The sequence below is a fragment of the Rousettus aegyptiacus genome, unplaced genomic scaffold (genome assembly GCF_014176215.1).
Source record: "Rousettus aegyptiacus isolate mRouAeg1 unplaced genomic scaffold, mRouAeg1.p scaffold_m13_p_12, whole genome shotgun sequence".
Lineage (NCBI taxonomy): Eukaryota > Metazoa > Chordata > Mammalia > Chiroptera > Pteropodidae > Rousettus > Rousettus aegyptiacus.
Window position 1 is genome coordinate 57510510 of NW_023416287.1, and position 16870 is coordinate 57527379.

A 16870-nucleotide genomic window follows, 5' to 3' on the forward strand; every position below is an offset into this window, starting at 1 on the left:
GGCTCAGTCATTCAGTGCATGAGGAGCACCATCGGAAGTCCCTTTCCCCACAGGAGTGACAGCCAAGGTGACCCTGGGCACCGTGGTCCTAGAGGGCAGCCAGAGCACCCCCGCTCAGGCAGTGAAAGGATGTCATGGAGGATTTGCTCTCTATCTCTTTGGCAGCTGTTGGTTCTTGGCCCTTTCCCAATTTCCCTCTCAGTGTGAGAGAAACTGCAGCGCAGTCAGTGTGATAATAAGGAACGGGCAAAGAGGGAGATAAATTAAATGCAGGACCTCGAGATTTCGCTTGGGCGCTTCCTCCTCTCAGCACCTAGTCTTTCATCAGAAACACTTCTGGGAGGTAAACTAGACTCGCGGTGCATTGGCGGTCTTTACAACCCAGCCCAGGCTGAGACAGGGAGGAGGTGGATAAAGAAATTATTCTAGAACTTACTGGTTAGATGATAACCCTCACCCAAATCCTGAAAATTGATCCTATAGATCATTGAGAGAGAGAGAGAGAGAAAGAGAGAGAGAGAGAGAGAGAGAGAGAGAGAGAGAGAGAGAGAGAGAGAGAGAGAATAGCTCCCTCTTATCTTTGAGCCATTTCTAAAACCTCTACACATTTTTCACATAGCACTCAGCTGACTCCATGCCTATCTCTCCTGCTAGAACTAAGAAGTCCCTGAGAATAGGGACACTATCCTATGTATCACTTGTATCTACTGTGTTAGGACCAACTCTGACATATAATAAGCACTACTGAACTGAGAGACCTAAATCTCTCTTGCTCTCCCTGGAGGGAATGCTCCAAACACTTTCCAGTTGAATATGCTGGTCCTCAATTTTGAATTGACCCGAAACATTTGCCTTCTGATGCCTTCACCCTACCTCCACTTTTACTAAAGTAGAGCTCTTAAACAGATGGGGTGCATACCAACCTCTAAACAGCAAAGGTTAATGACTATGTTACAAACAGCCCTGAAGCTGTTGTAGTGTGTAGCTGGCTGACCCCAACCACATGAGGACTAGATCCAGGAGCCTAAAAAATTTGTAAAGATATTCAAAAAACAACACTCCTGCACCATCTAGTGCAGAACACACAACTTAAGCACAAATTAAGTAGTTCAAGATTTGTAAACATGTTTTGTGGCATCAAATGCAGCTGATACAATAAAGTCTGGATTGAGCCTTCATTCCTATGCTCCACAGTTAAATTTCTGCTGGCTCACTGAGTGAGGGAGTGAATCCCATTTCTCTGAAGATTGTGGATCCACAGTAAAAAGTGTGGCACAATCTTACTGCATTCGAGACTAATTGATATTTGAAAATGAAAAAAAATTCCTCTCATCACATTTTAGCCCTCAGAACTAGCAGGAAAAAGGAAGGTCAGTTCCAAGAAGTGATTAGTCTGCTTGCGTTATCTCACCATGAGAACAGACACACCAGGTAACAAGGTCATTTCTGGGTCAGATTCCTGTGGCTCTCCCTACCCTTCTGGTGCCTTGGGATCTTCTCTTCTGAACACCACAACATAGGGGACCCACACAAAAATGAAATCCAAACTCTCAAACATGGGAAGAATTTCTCTTCTTTATTACTGCTTAAAACAGTCCAAGGGGAAGCAGGGTTCCCAGATTCTTGAAGCCTCTGCCTGAACTATGAAATTGAAAGATTAAAGAGGGAGGTAGATTCTACCACCAAGAAGGCAACTCAGTGCTAGAAGGAAAAAAAGTGGCAAGGCCTGTGCCTAAGACATGGAGAACTATCTACCTGATCCCTGCCATTAGGTCCCAATGTACCCCAAAGGTTGTAACACACAGCTATATCATCTGCATCTACAAGAGTGCTTATTTTTTTTAGCTACTCATCAGTGAATGAGAAGGGTAGCTTATTCAAAAGCACTACTGAGGGACCAGGACTAGAATAGCTAAAGTAAGACTGACAACACCACATGCTAGTGAGGATGTGGAGCAACTGGAACTCTCATACATTTCTGGATGGGAGTGTAAAATGGTATGACACTTTAGAAAACTGACACTTTCTTTAGAAGTTAAATATATATCTACTCTAAACCCCAGAAATTCTACTCCTAGGTATTCATCCATGAGACAGAAAAACATAAGTTCACAAAAAGTCTTGTAAGTAAATGTTCATAGAAGCTTTATTCAGAACAGCCAAAAACATGAAAACAGCCCAGGTGAGCATCAATAGATGACTTGATAAAGAAAAGGTGGTATGTTCACATAATGGCACATTATCCAGCAACAAAAGGGAGTAAACTAGTGATATGCACAACGGGCTGGATGAATCTCTGAACACTACGCTGAATGAAAGTGCCAGTCACAAAGGAATACTTCCTATGTGTTTCTATTTATATGAGACTCTAGAATAGACAGAACTTCCTATGGTAACATAAATCAGATCAGTGGCGGCTTTCGGTGGTGGGTGAGGAGGTAGTGACCAATAGGGGTGTGAGGAAACTTTCTGTAGTGACAAAAGTGTTCTATACCTGATAGAACGGTGAGTTACATGGGTGTATACATTTGTCATAATTGGCCAAGCCGTGCATTTAAGATAGGTCTTAAATATAATTTTCATATACAAAATATATGTAAATTATCTCAATTTTAAAACATTTCATACGTACTACCAAATAAAATATGAGTAAAAAAAGAAGAGGTGGGAATAAATGAAGTGGAATTATGCTCTGTTTTAAAATGTCAAAAATTAACAGATCCTTCAAAATAAGACTGCACTTATGTCCCTGACTCATGTTGTGTCTTAAAGGGTACACATGTGGGCTATCAGGACACTCTCCTGGACCAACACTCAGGCCCAGCAGTGGACAGTGTTGATGGAAAGTGTAATAAGTAACTGGGAAAGAATAAAGTGCTGTTCTGTCTTAAAAACAGTCTAGACTACTTATAAGAAAGCTAAAATATTGGCAAGAATTGGAGCCACCCAATCGCAGTAGTCCTTGAATACTTCTGGAGAAGAGAAATTTTCCTCAGCTGTTTTATTTGCTTAAACATTATAATTAACTCTATACTATGAGAAAACAACACTAGGACCCAACAAAAAGTTTAGAACAATTGACGAGTTTAAAAAGCTGGAAAAACTGATTTTCCAGAGGTCTCCTAGATTGTGAACTTCTATCATCATGCATAGCAAATTCCTACCTTAATATCTATCTACCTTAGTTATCTACTCTAACAAATATAAGTGTTTTACTATGCCTGAGTTCTAGGAAAGCAACAAATGTAATCATGAACATCTTACAGTGTCTTTATTTTACTTAATACACATAGAAGTAGGTGTGGGATGTTCATGGGTTAGATACTGAACTTGGTGCTGGTATAATGAAAGGCTGCCGCCAGGATGTACGTACCCCTACACCCACCTTCTCCAGGGCCTTTGCTAGAGCCCTGCTACGATGGCTACAAAGGCCTGCAGGGCTTCGCTGGGGTGCCTCAGCTACTTACAGCAAGGGAGGCTAAGGCCATCTCTGCTATTAACACCAGTCACAGATAGTGTCATCAGCCCAGCAAAATTGTTCTCAGAAGTCTACTTTCTATACCTGGCTTCTTCAAAGATTCCACCTCAGCTATCTGAAAACTGCAACAAACCAAAGATGCATCCAGAAGCCCTTCCGGGAAAGTATACCAAGCCCCTCTCTGATAAATCCCATAGGCTTTACAACTCCCTGAGCTGCCTACCACAGACACAGCCTCAGTCATTCACCATGCAATATGGTCAAAGAGGAGGAATGGAGAGTGAGCATCTGATGCCCAATGCCGATTCTTTCTTTTCTGAACTTAAAATATAATTTGTAAGAAAATTAATTCTTCTTTCAAACAAACCAAAACCTATTTAAATGACTCTTCTGTCCAGGCCAGTCTATAACTTTAGGTTGCCAATCACTTTGAGTTCCAGAGAGTAATTAAGTGTCCCAGGTCTTCTGTGCTGACTTAAAAGTTTAGCAGTAACTCAACGTAAAATGTGGGAATGCAGCCCCAAGTAAATGATTATCGGCAGTCACCAGGCTTGGAAACTGATAACAAAACACCCTCCAAAACAAAAAAAGCTCCAGAAAGAAATTCAGGAGCATCACACAAAAGTATGGGAGACTTTATAATAAAGTATAAAACCACTGAAAAAGAAGCAGTTTAGAAAGAAAAGCCTGGAAAGAGGGTCAGGAGACCTAAACTTGTCTCCCTCTGCTACTCACCTCCTGTGCATCATCCAGGTCATATCATTTAACTGCCCTGCACTTCAATTGCCTCATTGTAAAATGTGGCGGCACCTTGGATATTCACTAGATTCCTCCCAGCCCCCATAATCCTGAGTGTAACCAATGAATGAGTATAACCTTTGAGTTGAAAGGCAGAGTGATTTCTTTATGTGACAATTATCAAATCCAGTAGAAATCACCCAGGAAGTAAATGAACATGTCGACAAAGGAGAACCGGCAGACAAAGCTTTCCAGAGGCCTTTGACCAAAATGCATTTCAAAGGGGGAGGATGCTTAGTAAGTAAACTCCTAAGTACCTGCTGGGTGGCAACCCCCTTGCTGCAAGAAGGAATGACAGGAGGCAGACGACTAGCTTATGGGCAAGTGGAACTGTTTAGGGTTAACACTATGGTTTTATATGATTTATTATTTTACAAATGATAGGCTTTCAACAAATGATTGTAGAGAGGGCACTCAAGAGAATACCTCATAGCTGTAAGATAACACCAGACTATAGGAGTGGAAGAAAATAGCAGATATGCTACAGTATAAGCAAGTGTGGAATGATGCATTCAGAGAAAAGTAATCCAAATTATCCTTATGAGACATGGGTTTACATATGTCAGATACAATCTAGAAACATTACTCAAGTTACTGACAACAGTTCCCTAAGGATATTAGTTCAAATAATCTGAAGCAGCTAAAAACACAAACGGAAAGCTGTCATTGTTTTGGGCACACTATGAGGGCTTGCAGGGGCTTTAGAAATAATCCAGCTCACCTTTTCCATTTTACAAATAAGAGAACTGAGACCCTGAAGGCTTGGGAAATGCTTTATGCATAACAAATGGTCAATAAACATTAGTTTAAGGAACATGGCCAATAAAACATGTATTTTCAGCCATACCTCACACAAATATTATTGTTTTATCTTTGGCATCAACTTCAAAACCTTTCAAAGTAAAAATCCACATTGAAATAGAGTATTGTGGGCAATTCCTGAATCTGAAAAACAACTATAGAGTAATCAAGGTAACAACAGGATAAAGGTTAAGTTTTAAAACTTGGTTTCTTTCATCTGGAATTATGAAGATTAGATGATAACATATGATAAAAAAAATTTATAAAAGGATATCAGTCAGAAATAGGGTGAATTTGAACTTTTTCACCAAATCCTTTAGCACTAGAATTCTGGATGCTTTAAGGAAGAATTAGAAGAGGATAATGCCCGCAATAGTCAACTCTGCAGATGAAACCTGTCTGTACATCTGAGATTGCACCAGATAAAAACATGCACAACAAAATTAAAAAAGGGATAAGAATAAATCCACAGGCAAAAACTCTTTAATGGGTTATCAGAATAGTTTCAAGTATGTGAGCCACTTCTAATTCTGAGTTTGACATGCTGGAAGGGAATCACATTCTTTTAAAAAATATTCTTCAGAGTTATAAGCAGGGTCAGAGGACACTGCACTAAACGGGCAATGTAAAACAAACAAACAAAATGATATTTACCTGTGGGATGAGATGCAAATGCCAGGAGCACCACGCTGAAAAAGAAACAGCAGAGTAGTGAAGAAAGCTTCCCCATACGGAGGAGAAACAACATACATGCCTAACCATTCTACTTAGAAACGGTGGAACTGGTCTAAGAGTAAATTATCTGCACTGAATGGTCTCATTCTGCCTAAATCCACATCCTCAGTGAGAAAGTGAGAATCTCTTCAATTGCTTCAGGTTTTGGCAAGAGGTTTGAATCTACCCTGTGACGAACTGACGATCTATGCCCTGCTCTGAGTGTCAGCCATGCTACTAATGAATATCACGCTCATCTAATCTATCAAAAGTATTTGTAAATTAAACAAAACAAACTCTAAATTACAGATAGGTTGCATTCTAAAAGCTTGCTGTTGAATGATAGCTATGTCTATTTTTACCACAAAATTAACTGCATAGAAGGTAAATTAAACATCCAAGATGCTAGCCCACAATGTGATCCACCACATACATCATGTGACTGAAAACTACCTAGGCAGATTTGCAATTGATGCCAAAAAGGATGAAAAGATAAGGAGGCATGTCCCTCTTAGGCAAGCCATATTCGTCCTTGGTACCCTTCCATCTTCCTCTCTAGAAGCTTCTCCCATTTCCCAGTGCCTGTTTATAGCATCTTCATGCTTCCCTAAGCCCACCTTCTATACTCTTTCATCGCAACCCCATGCCATCCAGGCAGCTGATATAGTTAGAGGTTAGAAATAAAACTTTTTATCCAAGTATAAGAGGGATTTTTTTTTTAAGTGCTAGATGGCCTACTCTGATTCTTAACTCTGACTGCACATCAGGATAGCCCAACATCTAGGCCTAAGTTAGAATCTCTGAGGGTATGGTCCAGGCATCAATTTTACTCTGCTATGGTCCTGGTGGCTTTAAAGTGCACCAGGACACAGAACCATGGCAACAAATCTCTAGTCAGTGACATTATAGACAGTGTGAAGGAAGACAGTTCTGAACAGGGAAAACACTATTAGCTCATCAGCCCTCGCCTGCCCAGCTCCTGGATTATTTCCTGGCACCATTCTGTTTTTCTCAGGCTCTTCCTTTGCTTTACTGCTAATGCACGGGTTCTCTGATGGTTCCAAAGAACAATGTCATGGAAAGAGGCAAAAGAGAGGGGGGTCAGAAAAAAGAATGGAGAATAGCCACATGTCTGACCATTCAGAAATTGTAGGTTTATATGACAGAGTTTACATGTACCTATTAAAACACACACACACACACACACACACACACACACACACACACACACACACTGGATCCCCTTTTGGTTATAACTTCAGCAAGAGAAGTTATTGCTCCTATGGCAGGATATGAGAAGCCTATTTCCATCTCAAAATATCTCCCAGGACTTGCCATGATACCCCAAATCTCATAATTGGAATCACCCCAAAGAGTGACCCTGGAATAAAATGTTAGGAAGCAAAGATAAGAAGAAATAATTAAATAACAGAGTTCGGCTCTAATCCCTATTTGAATTTTGCAAATATAATGTTGCATCACTCCTAATTTGTGCACTGTGACCTCATGGGAGGCAAGAACCACATTTCATTCATCTTTGCCTAGCAGGACAAATATATAGCAGGTGCTCCATAAGCTTTCCAAATTACAATTAATCTAATTACAATTAATCTAGATGCATTTGTGGGAATATGTTTAAAGAGAAATATAACTTGAAGTTCCCAATAGTTCTAAGATTATATATTACATATAAACCTTAATGAAGAAATTACACTAATATAAAAAGGCAGATCAACAGCAGATCTTTTAAATTCATTCATTCAACAAATATTTATCAAGTGCCTAATAAGTGCCAGGTACTGTTCTAATTTGGGAATATAGCAGTGAACAAAATAGAAAACATTCCAATGCTCATGGGAAATAAAATGGGGAAATATGAGAAAAATGTAATCTCTACAGGCTAAATGCCAATACATTTTTTGTTTCATAAGTCATACCCCAGAGAGAACACCTTTCTATTTCCCTTTTACACACACACAAAATTTCATGTGCAAAACAAGGAGGAGGGGTATGAACAAGGGACATTACGGTAATTTTCTATTTACTAGATGAGGAAAGACTAGTGTCTGCTTATATTAAAAAGAAATGGTATTAGGTGTACATCTCATAATATTCATTCCTTATAAATTTCCTGAATTTCTCAAAATTCTGATCAAAGCCATACAGCTTTTAAGCCTTGCATTTATGTTCAGTCCCATATTCAATTTCCACCTTTATTCGTTCCTTCATCCTTCCCCTCTACCTTGGGCCTTAGACCTCTACCTATACGAGAAATACCAAAGAGTCAGTGTCAAGGAGTAAATACCTCCTCAATAAAATAGGAGAATGTGCCAAAGTTGAGAACTATCCAACTACATGGCTCTCTCAAAAAATGGAGATATCAAACGAGTTCTTGATCCTGGTTGGCACAGTTCTAGGCTGGCACCTATAAGCACAGCTGCCCCATAGATCTGAGCAATTAAATCTCTACATGCTGATGCCCTCAGTGTCCAGCTCCTATGTGAAAATGAATAGCGGCCCTCTTTCTGATTCACATAGCTTCATCACTTGCACTGAAAGAAGGCTTGGAAACAGAATTGTGGCTTTAGCCACAGGCTCAGCAATGGGCTCTGCCAGGAAACCTTAGCACCAGGCTCACGACTGGCAGTGAACATCCTTACACCAGGTGGAGGAACCGAGAGGGAAGGAGGGAGGACAGGAGAACTAGCTGAGGTCACAGAGGCTCATTTTTCATCCCCTTATTCTTCTTCTGCTCTAGTTGGCTGTAAGTTCTCTGGAGAAAAATAACTGCTTAAAGGGGCCCGATGTCATGAGAGTCTTGAAAAGCCAGCTGGTGGGTCTGGGCAGAGTAGAACTATGATCGTTTTCAGTTGAGCACAAAAGAGGCCCGCGCTTGTAATGAATCTCACTTTCAAAAAGGTGTTTTAATAAATACTAAGATATTTATGTGCTTCATCTGCAAATAGAGAACACAGCTCATGTTGAACCTTTTCAGCGGAGTAACTTCCTCCAGAAATCAGTGTGACCATATGCTGAGAGGCATCTCTCTGACCTTGGTGCTCTCCATATAAAGTTGCAGCACTAGGCGAACCTGGGTTCTGAACATCAAACCTCACCCTGCTTCTCAATTAGATACTGCAGTGCCCAATCTGAGACTACTAAAATCCAAGAATGCTCCCCAGCTATTCCAGGTCATGGGCAGACCTCTATTCTTTGCGTGGCTCGAGACAAGGGCACAAATGGAAATCCATTTACCATATTTAAACGTTATAAATCAAGTCTCAAACTTCATCTTACCTAAACAGATATACCTTCAAAATGACTTGGAAGTCCAGATTAAAGTTTAGAATCCTTGGAGTCCTTGGAACTTTGTGTCAGAATGTGGCACCCTGGAGACATTCAGCTTCTGGCTGCTGGCTCCTGATGTTCCCCCTTCTTTTTCTATCCCAGGCTCCATCCTGCACCCTGAGGCCTCACACAATTGCACGTGGACACCTCAGCCTGCATGGCCACTCTCCATCCACATGCTTCCCACTGACAACCTTTATCGGGACATTTTTGAGTATAGGGATGAGTTGGGAAGACAGACCCAGGGAAGCCTTGGAATCAAGCTCCAGGTCACCTGCATAGGGAATTCCAGGGCCCAAGCTAGAAGAGAGGTTGTGGGCACTGGGAAAAATGTCCCCTTAGCCTTACAGACTCCATATCCCGTGGAGAGAGGCACAGCCTTCTGAAGCACAGGGCCAGACAGAGGCCCCTCTTGTCTGGTCAAAGGGCAGGACTACTATTTGGTGTCCTCAACTTCTGGTCATCTCACAAATTATTTAGGTTGCCTTCTTGACAAGCACATCAACTCAGAACTCCCTAATCAAAATATTATTGGAAAATAAAAATCTATTAGCTCCAGGAGGATATGAGTTACTCTTTAAAAATGTAAATTATATTTTACCTGAATATATAATTTAAGTACTGCTGGTCAATGTCACTAAGGAATGAGAGAGGGGGAAAAAAAGATAAAACATGTGAAATAATAGAAGTGTTTTATAGATACAAAATAGTCATATTAATACATTATAGCTATGTATAAGTTATTATATTTATAAATTATCAATAAATAGTATGAAGAATCTACTTGAAACTAGTTCCTGGATCATTTTTAAAAAATATGTCCTATTTTAGTACTAGAACACACATTTTCACTTGTGGCCGATTATTTCTTCTCTGTTCATTTGCCACTTTAAAGGAGTGTCAGCTCTCTCAGGCCACTGGACTATCTTCTAGGGCTACTATATTTAACAAATAAAAATACGGAACATCCAAATAAACCTGCATTTCAAATAAATAAACATATTTTAATATCAGTATGCTCCAAATATTGTAAGGGATATACTTACCTTTAAAAAAAAATTAAGACAAACTTTTAAAAACATGTTTAAAATTCCAGATAAACTACTTTTCTGAAATTCAGATTTAACTGTGTATCCTGTATCTTATCTGGCAACTCCACTGGCTTTCTGCTGCAAACAAACGTTTTGTTGAAAGAACAAAAGGTGTTGTAGGGACCCAAAGTCAAACATCCTCAGAGGGCATCACCTTCTCCCAGGAGTCATTCCCTTCAGACCTTTGCTCCTTGGGCTCCAGGCAGCCCCACACCCAGAAGCCAGCTGGCTCGTCTAGGGGCTCCCGCCTCACAGCTTCAGCCCAAGCAAGGCTTGAATTCTCTTTTTCATTTATATTCACTAAGGCTAGTCCATTGACTGCCCACAACAAAGGCCTCATTTTACCCCAGAACAGGGCTGACTGGAGAGACCGCTGGGTCTTAACCAAGTCAAGTTAGGAAGGCGCTGGGGAAACAAGAAAAAAGAATTGTGCCCTGAGCAAGAGGAAGTAAACTGGGGCCCAAAGCAGCTGGTCACATAATTTTTGTAAAAACGTCATCTAAATGGTTGCCCCCGAAGGAAGAGGACAGAGACCTCCCTGCTCTTCCCACGTCGCTGGCGGCTGACACAGTACAGGTCCTGGTGGACCCGGCTCAACCGTAGGACGAAGGGCTCCTGGGCCGAGCCTGCTGCTCCCCACCCCCCATCCCGGCCTGGCAAAGTCTCTCGCTGAACAGAAGCAGCTCACGACACCGTGAGTCTCACCGCTTTCCTTTAACTAAACAACTCACAAAACTTTAAAAATTTACCTTAATGTATTGGGTTTCTGGGACTTCTGTAGTATCCTATAAGCCCCTGAAAATGAAGCAACACGCGTTACTGGCACAGGACATTCTTTGTGAAGGGCTGCCTGCACTTCCAGGGAAGCACGAAACCCACTTGGAGAAGAGCCCCTCTTCCCTGTGTGGGTCCCTTACAGCCGACAGGGGGCGACCAACAACACCGTGGAGGGTTTCACGGATGTGAATGGGATAATCCCCCGTGATAGTGCTGTTCAGTGCAGGAAGGCTCGTGATCAACAGAAGGGTAAAATGAACGAAAAGCTGCTGGTTCCCTCCACAAGGTGATCAGGAGAAAGGGCGACGCCACTGGATTTCTGAATGGCGTGTAACAAAGCGAGCGCACTGTTTTTTTCCCCTTAGAACTAACTATAGACAAGAAGTACTGAACAGATGGGCCTTATATTTCACCTGCTTACATTTTCCTGGTAAACTGATGAGAGTGTCTTTGATACAAACTTTTGAATTTCTTCCAACCATTTTTAGAGAAAACCAACCATCATTCCGCAAGTAGACTTGAGCAAGCAGAGCCTGAACCATGGTAAGTTAATTAACACTTGTCACAAAAAAGAGGAAACTATACTGGAAATAGAAACATTTGAGGAAAACTCCAAACCAGAAAATGCCCCTTTAATTTTAACCTCGACAGCTTGTATTTAATCTTCCTATTGTCCAGAGTCATTAAAAACTAGATCAAGGTTGAAATAATAAGCCTCAATTATTTAAGTAAGCATTCTTTTAAAACTTACCTACACAGGATAGGTGAATTACAGCCCAGAAATATCCATCTGGATCAAACTGTAACATAAGATTTAAAATAATAAAAAAAAATGGCTATAGGTACAAACAGAAACCAGCATGACAATCAGAAAACCTAAATGCCAACACACAGTGCCACGCAAGGGTGTCAAAACAGGATTCTGGGGGCCTTGGGTCAGTTCCTCCTCCTCTGTCACCCAGTTGCCTACAACATCTTCCTAACATGCTATCTGCCTCCAGCACTCCTTTCCCCATTTCCCACACTGCTGCCACACTGGGTCTTTAAAAAGCTAATCCAATGCTGTTGTCTGTTGCTTAAAATCATTCGACAGTCCCCCAGTGACTTCTGGATAAAAACCTAAACTCATGACGCCCAACGATCTGTATGACGAGACCCTGTCAACCCCTCCAGTCCCATCTACTGCCCCCTCTCCAGGGAAAGAGAACTTGTACTTCCTCAAGCATGAATGCTTCCCCCCACCAGCTCAGCCCTTCCTCTTCCCTTCCTTATTTGCCTCCACAGTACACACTTTGTTTTAATTATTACCTGTCTCTATCTCCACCTCTCCCTTGATTGTAAATTCCAGGAAGGCAGGAATTAGCAAAGGAGCACACCCATAGTAGGTGCTCAATAAAGTTGAATCCCAGAATACTCAGGACACTTCCAGGACTTGGCCCACACCTGCTTTCTTCTGGCTAACTCTTCTTCACCCTTCAGGATTAAGACTGAGTAAGCAGAGAATGGCTCTAGCATCAGAAAGATCTGGGTTAAATTCTAAAATCCCCACTCATTCATTGGCTGGTGACCTTTTGGGCCTCATTATTCTTTAGCTATGAAATGGAGATAATAATAATCCCTACACTTGTGGAACTGTTGTGAGATCTTTTAAAAAATAAGGCACATAAAGCATTGGCACAGAGCCTGGCACACAGCAGTCTCCTTACAATTGTTAGCCAGTCCTACTTTCTGAGTCCCAAAGTCATCTTAGGTGCCCCACAACGTCCCATACCTCCCAGGACAGAGCCCTGGCCTCCATGTGTTATAATTATCTGTTTATTATCTGTCCTCCTCCCCTTTGCTCTGACTAGACTCTGACATCTGTCCAGACAAAGACAATTCTTCTTTGTGCCCCTAGAGTCTGGCTCAGTGCCTGACACTTAATGGGGACTTAATAAATGCTGGGGAAGAAATGAAAGAAAAAAACCCAGCTATGAGATGACTACTGGGGTGAGGGTGGATTCTCAGTGCCTAATAAAGAAAAACAGGATAAAAAGTAAAAATCACTCTGCAGATGAGGCCCTTGGGATGAAAGGAAAAAAAAATCAACTGTGCCTTTATGTGTGAGGCTCAGGCAACTGGCTTGCAGGTTTTCCAAGCACGGAGGACAGACTACACCCCCCACAGCACCCAGAGGCCAGAGCTCTGTGGGCCACAGTGACGACACAGCCTTGCTGAGAAGGCAAAGGCCTAAAGAAAAGCACTGGCCTGGCCAAAAGGTACTCAGCCTGAAAGTTTTAAATGCCTTTGCATAGGCCAAGGTTACTCTGATTCTAAAAGGAAGGACCAGGAAATTCTGCCCATACACACAGGCTTCAGAGTAAAAGATACTTGAAAGGCAAAATGCATTTACCTAAACTTACCTGGGAGTCGTTGAAAGGAAGGCATCCTGCAGCAGCCAGGAGGAAGAGGACACTGTGGAGAGGGAAATAAAATACACGACCTCACTTTCCAACATCAAAGAGTTTCCCAGAGAATGTGGAAGTTGAAATACATCAATTGCAGCTTGGATGAGGCAAAAATCCTGTGCGCCCCAGCCCAGTTCCCCTGTTCATTCTCTGAGAACCTCACTACCTGTGTAGTTTTAATTATATGCTCCACTGATAACCAGATACTTCCTTTTTCTGGTGCTCAGTAGTCATTTTCCGAGAGACAGGCATTTGCAGAACATGCGCAAAACCACAGTGGGCTCACTTGAGAAAAACAATATGTCTATGAAACATATAATAAGAGATTTTTTTAAACTACAGATCCCAAAAAATACACTAGTAGAAAATTGGGCAATCAGACTATAATTATGCCACTTAGGAAATAGAAAACACTATGGGAAACACATTAAAATCTTTTATGCATCATCTTAACCAAATGATCAAACTTAACGTCCCCAGTAATGGGACAGATCTACATTATGTGCCTCCTGATATGACATACTGAGAAGTGCACACCTCACTCAGGAGGCGTTCCTGCCTATATGCAGAACCTGAACCGAATCATGAGGAAACACTGAGGCAAGCTGCAATTTAGGGACAGTCCACAAAACAGTGGACTTACGCTCTTCAAAAATGTGAAGGCAATGAAGGACAATAAAAGGCAGAGAAACTGTTCCCGATAAAGGATACAAAAGAGACACAACATCATTTGGGGGAAAAGATTACTTTATAAGACAATTTTAGGATAATTGGTCAAATTTGAACATAGACTCAACTTTAGATAACCATATTGTATAAGATATTAATTTTCTAATAATTGCACTGTTTATACAAGAGATTGTTATTTTTAGGAGACATACTTTAAAATATTTAGGGGTAGGGTCATGATCGCTACAATTTATTCTCAAATGATTCAGGAAAAATAAAAATTATATATTCTTATTTATTTTGTGATATGTGCGTGTGTGTGTGCGCACGCGCATATGCACATACATAGGAAGAGTGAGAGAAAGCAAATACAAAAAATGTTATCAATTGGTGAATCTAGGTATAACTACATGGGAATTCCCTGTAATAATCTTGCAACTTTTCTGTAGATTTAAACTTTTTCCCAAATAAAAAGTTTTATTAGAAAAATCTCTTATACATACTAAAGTATTTACAAATGAAATGCTATGGTGCCTGGAATTTGCTGAAGCGAGGCACTGGGTGGAGGCGTATGTTGAAAACAATCGATGGATATACTGGGCATCTTCTGTCCATTTTTACATACGTTTAGAAATTTCCATAATAAAATGTTTTTGTAGTTCTTGAACAAAAACGTAATATTGCCAATCACAGATATTTTGAGAACGCTCGCTACCTTCACTCATTAGAAAGTCAATTTAGAGTTATCTTTTGGTTCTGTAGTCATTGGTTTTTAGTATATCTTTTCTGTATTTCTTATACCAAAAGTTCTTGCCCTCTAGCTTTCCCCATTCTCTCTTCCTAAAATAAAGTACCAGAAAGCACAAAACCCAAATTATCACATACTTTCTTCCCCTTTTCATTTTGCAATACAACAAAATATTAGTGTTGGGCTCCTTTACTGCTGATCATTCCATCAGCCAGCAAGCGGCAAAGAATCAAAGGCATGAACAGAAGCAGTGAAAATACAGCATTTTCACTTTTAGGAGACTTTGTCATATGACATCTCAGATCAATATAGATTTATATACATGTAGAATTCTATACTTTATATATACATGTGTATGTAATACGCAACAGCCTGATATTTATAACCTAATTTATAACTGACAATAATAATGCTAATTAATTCTGTCCACAACCCCAGACCCCAACATTCCTCACTGTTGTCATCATCTGCAGTTGTGTCCCCAGCAGACAGCATGGCTCTCTTGGCCTGAGGCAGGAGGACTGACTGGTACAGAGAAATCTTCAGAGCTGAGGCTTCACAGCCTTGGGAAGGGCAAGACCACACTGGACACCCTGAGGGCACAGGAAGATTCTCCTTTCCAGCTCACCAACTTTTTCTTCTCCGGCTTTGCCAACTTTCAAGACACACACACACACACACACACACACACACACGCACACACACACACGGAAGACTCCAAGGTGCCAGCTTGCCAAGGTGCCAGATTGCCAAGGGACTCAGAGGCAAAGGGTGGGGTGAGTAGAGGAAGGTGTCAGAAGGTTTTCTGGAGCTGGCAGTTTTAAGTGGGAGGATATGAGAATCCTATGGGTTTGGAGTCTACCTACAATGGAAGGCTTTATGGAATACAGGAAACTTCCCCAACCACAGCCAATGAGCGTTAGAGAGTCCCCTCAGACAGACAACTCCTTAGGGTTGAGGGAAGATGGGGGACAGCCAGGTGTGAGATAACCCCTGGTTTCCAGCCAAACTTGGCTTTGAGCAATACCCGATTGTATCGGGTATTAGAGGGCTGTAATGTCTCTCTTTAACACCTGCTAATCTTTTAAACAATACGTAGAGTCCTGATAGTTCTTTTTTTTTTCAAGTAGCAGCCTGTACTAAAGGCAAAAAAATGAGATTGGATGACAGCCCAGAAATATTTGAAACAAAAAGTTCTAAATCCATGTATCAAAGCATTTCTGTTAGTTTTCTATCTACAGGATTGAGCTTTGTAGCTCCTGCAAAGGAAGCAGGAAGCAGTCAGAGAACAAGGTACCCAGGTACCTCTCAGGCACAGGGACCTGCCTGAGAGTCCAGTTGAGGAAACTAAGGCACAGAGGGTGATGACTCCTGTCCACAGTCACTTTGCTGTAGCCCAGGGACGCAGCTCACATCCCTGGACTCACAGGCCACTGCTTTTTCCACCATGGCAATTATTAAAAACCCCCATATACTGCAAATATTATTTAAAAATTTTTAAGTCTTTCCATGTTTTCCATTTACATTATCTATCAGTATTGCACAACTCTTAGTAAAGTTTTAGAAATCAACAACTGAAATCTAGCATGAGTTGTTTTTGCCTTAGGAATAAAATAGTTCAGAAAAAGAAAGAGAGTAAATTTTAGAATAAGACACGAAATTGGGATATATGACTGTTTATAATAAATTCCTCTGTCAACTCTCAAGTACAAATCTTCAACAAGCAGTTTATCATCAACATTAAAAATCAGGTTAAGTCATATTTTAGAGCTTTGTGGTGTTTTTTTTTTTTTTTTTAACTTACCTACAGATCTTTGCAGGAGAAGTTTTCTGCACAAAAATAAAGAGACTTATCATTAGTTTTTAAAACTTATTTTTTCTTGAAAGAAAATATTTAAATCAACAGGCAAAAAAAAAATGTGAGTAAGTTTATTCTTGGGAGCTTAACAGCCTGTTGCACATTAGTGTTGGTTGAGGCTTCTTCTGCTTGGACCAAATG

General features: G+C 40.9%; 1 protein-coding gene across 4 annotated transcripts in view; it reads right to left on the bottom strand.

Annotated features, from left to right (window-relative positions):
- The window catches only part of TMEM241 (transmembrane protein 241), a 110297-nt gene that overhangs the window by 56773 nt on the left and 36654 nt on the right, over positions 1–16870 (bottom strand). For all 4 annotated transcript variants that reach the window (XR_001599392.2, XM_016164596.2, XM_016164491.2 and 1 more), the window contains exons 6-11: positions 16676–16701; positions 13410–13461; positions 11759–11807; positions 10980–11025; positions 9741–9776; positions 5732–5766 (exon numbers count right to left, since the gene is read on the bottom strand). Coding sequence is in view for 3 of the 4 variants with exons in the window: in XM_016164596.2 (XP_016020082.1) it covers positions 5732–5766; positions 9741–9776; positions 10980–11025; positions 11759–11807; positions 13410–13461; positions 16676–16701 (244 nt within the window). In the remaining variant the exon portion in view is untranslated. The remainder of the gene's footprint in view (positions 1–5731; positions 5767–9740; positions 9777–10979; positions 11026–11758; positions 11808–13409; positions 13462–16675; positions 16702–16870) is intronic.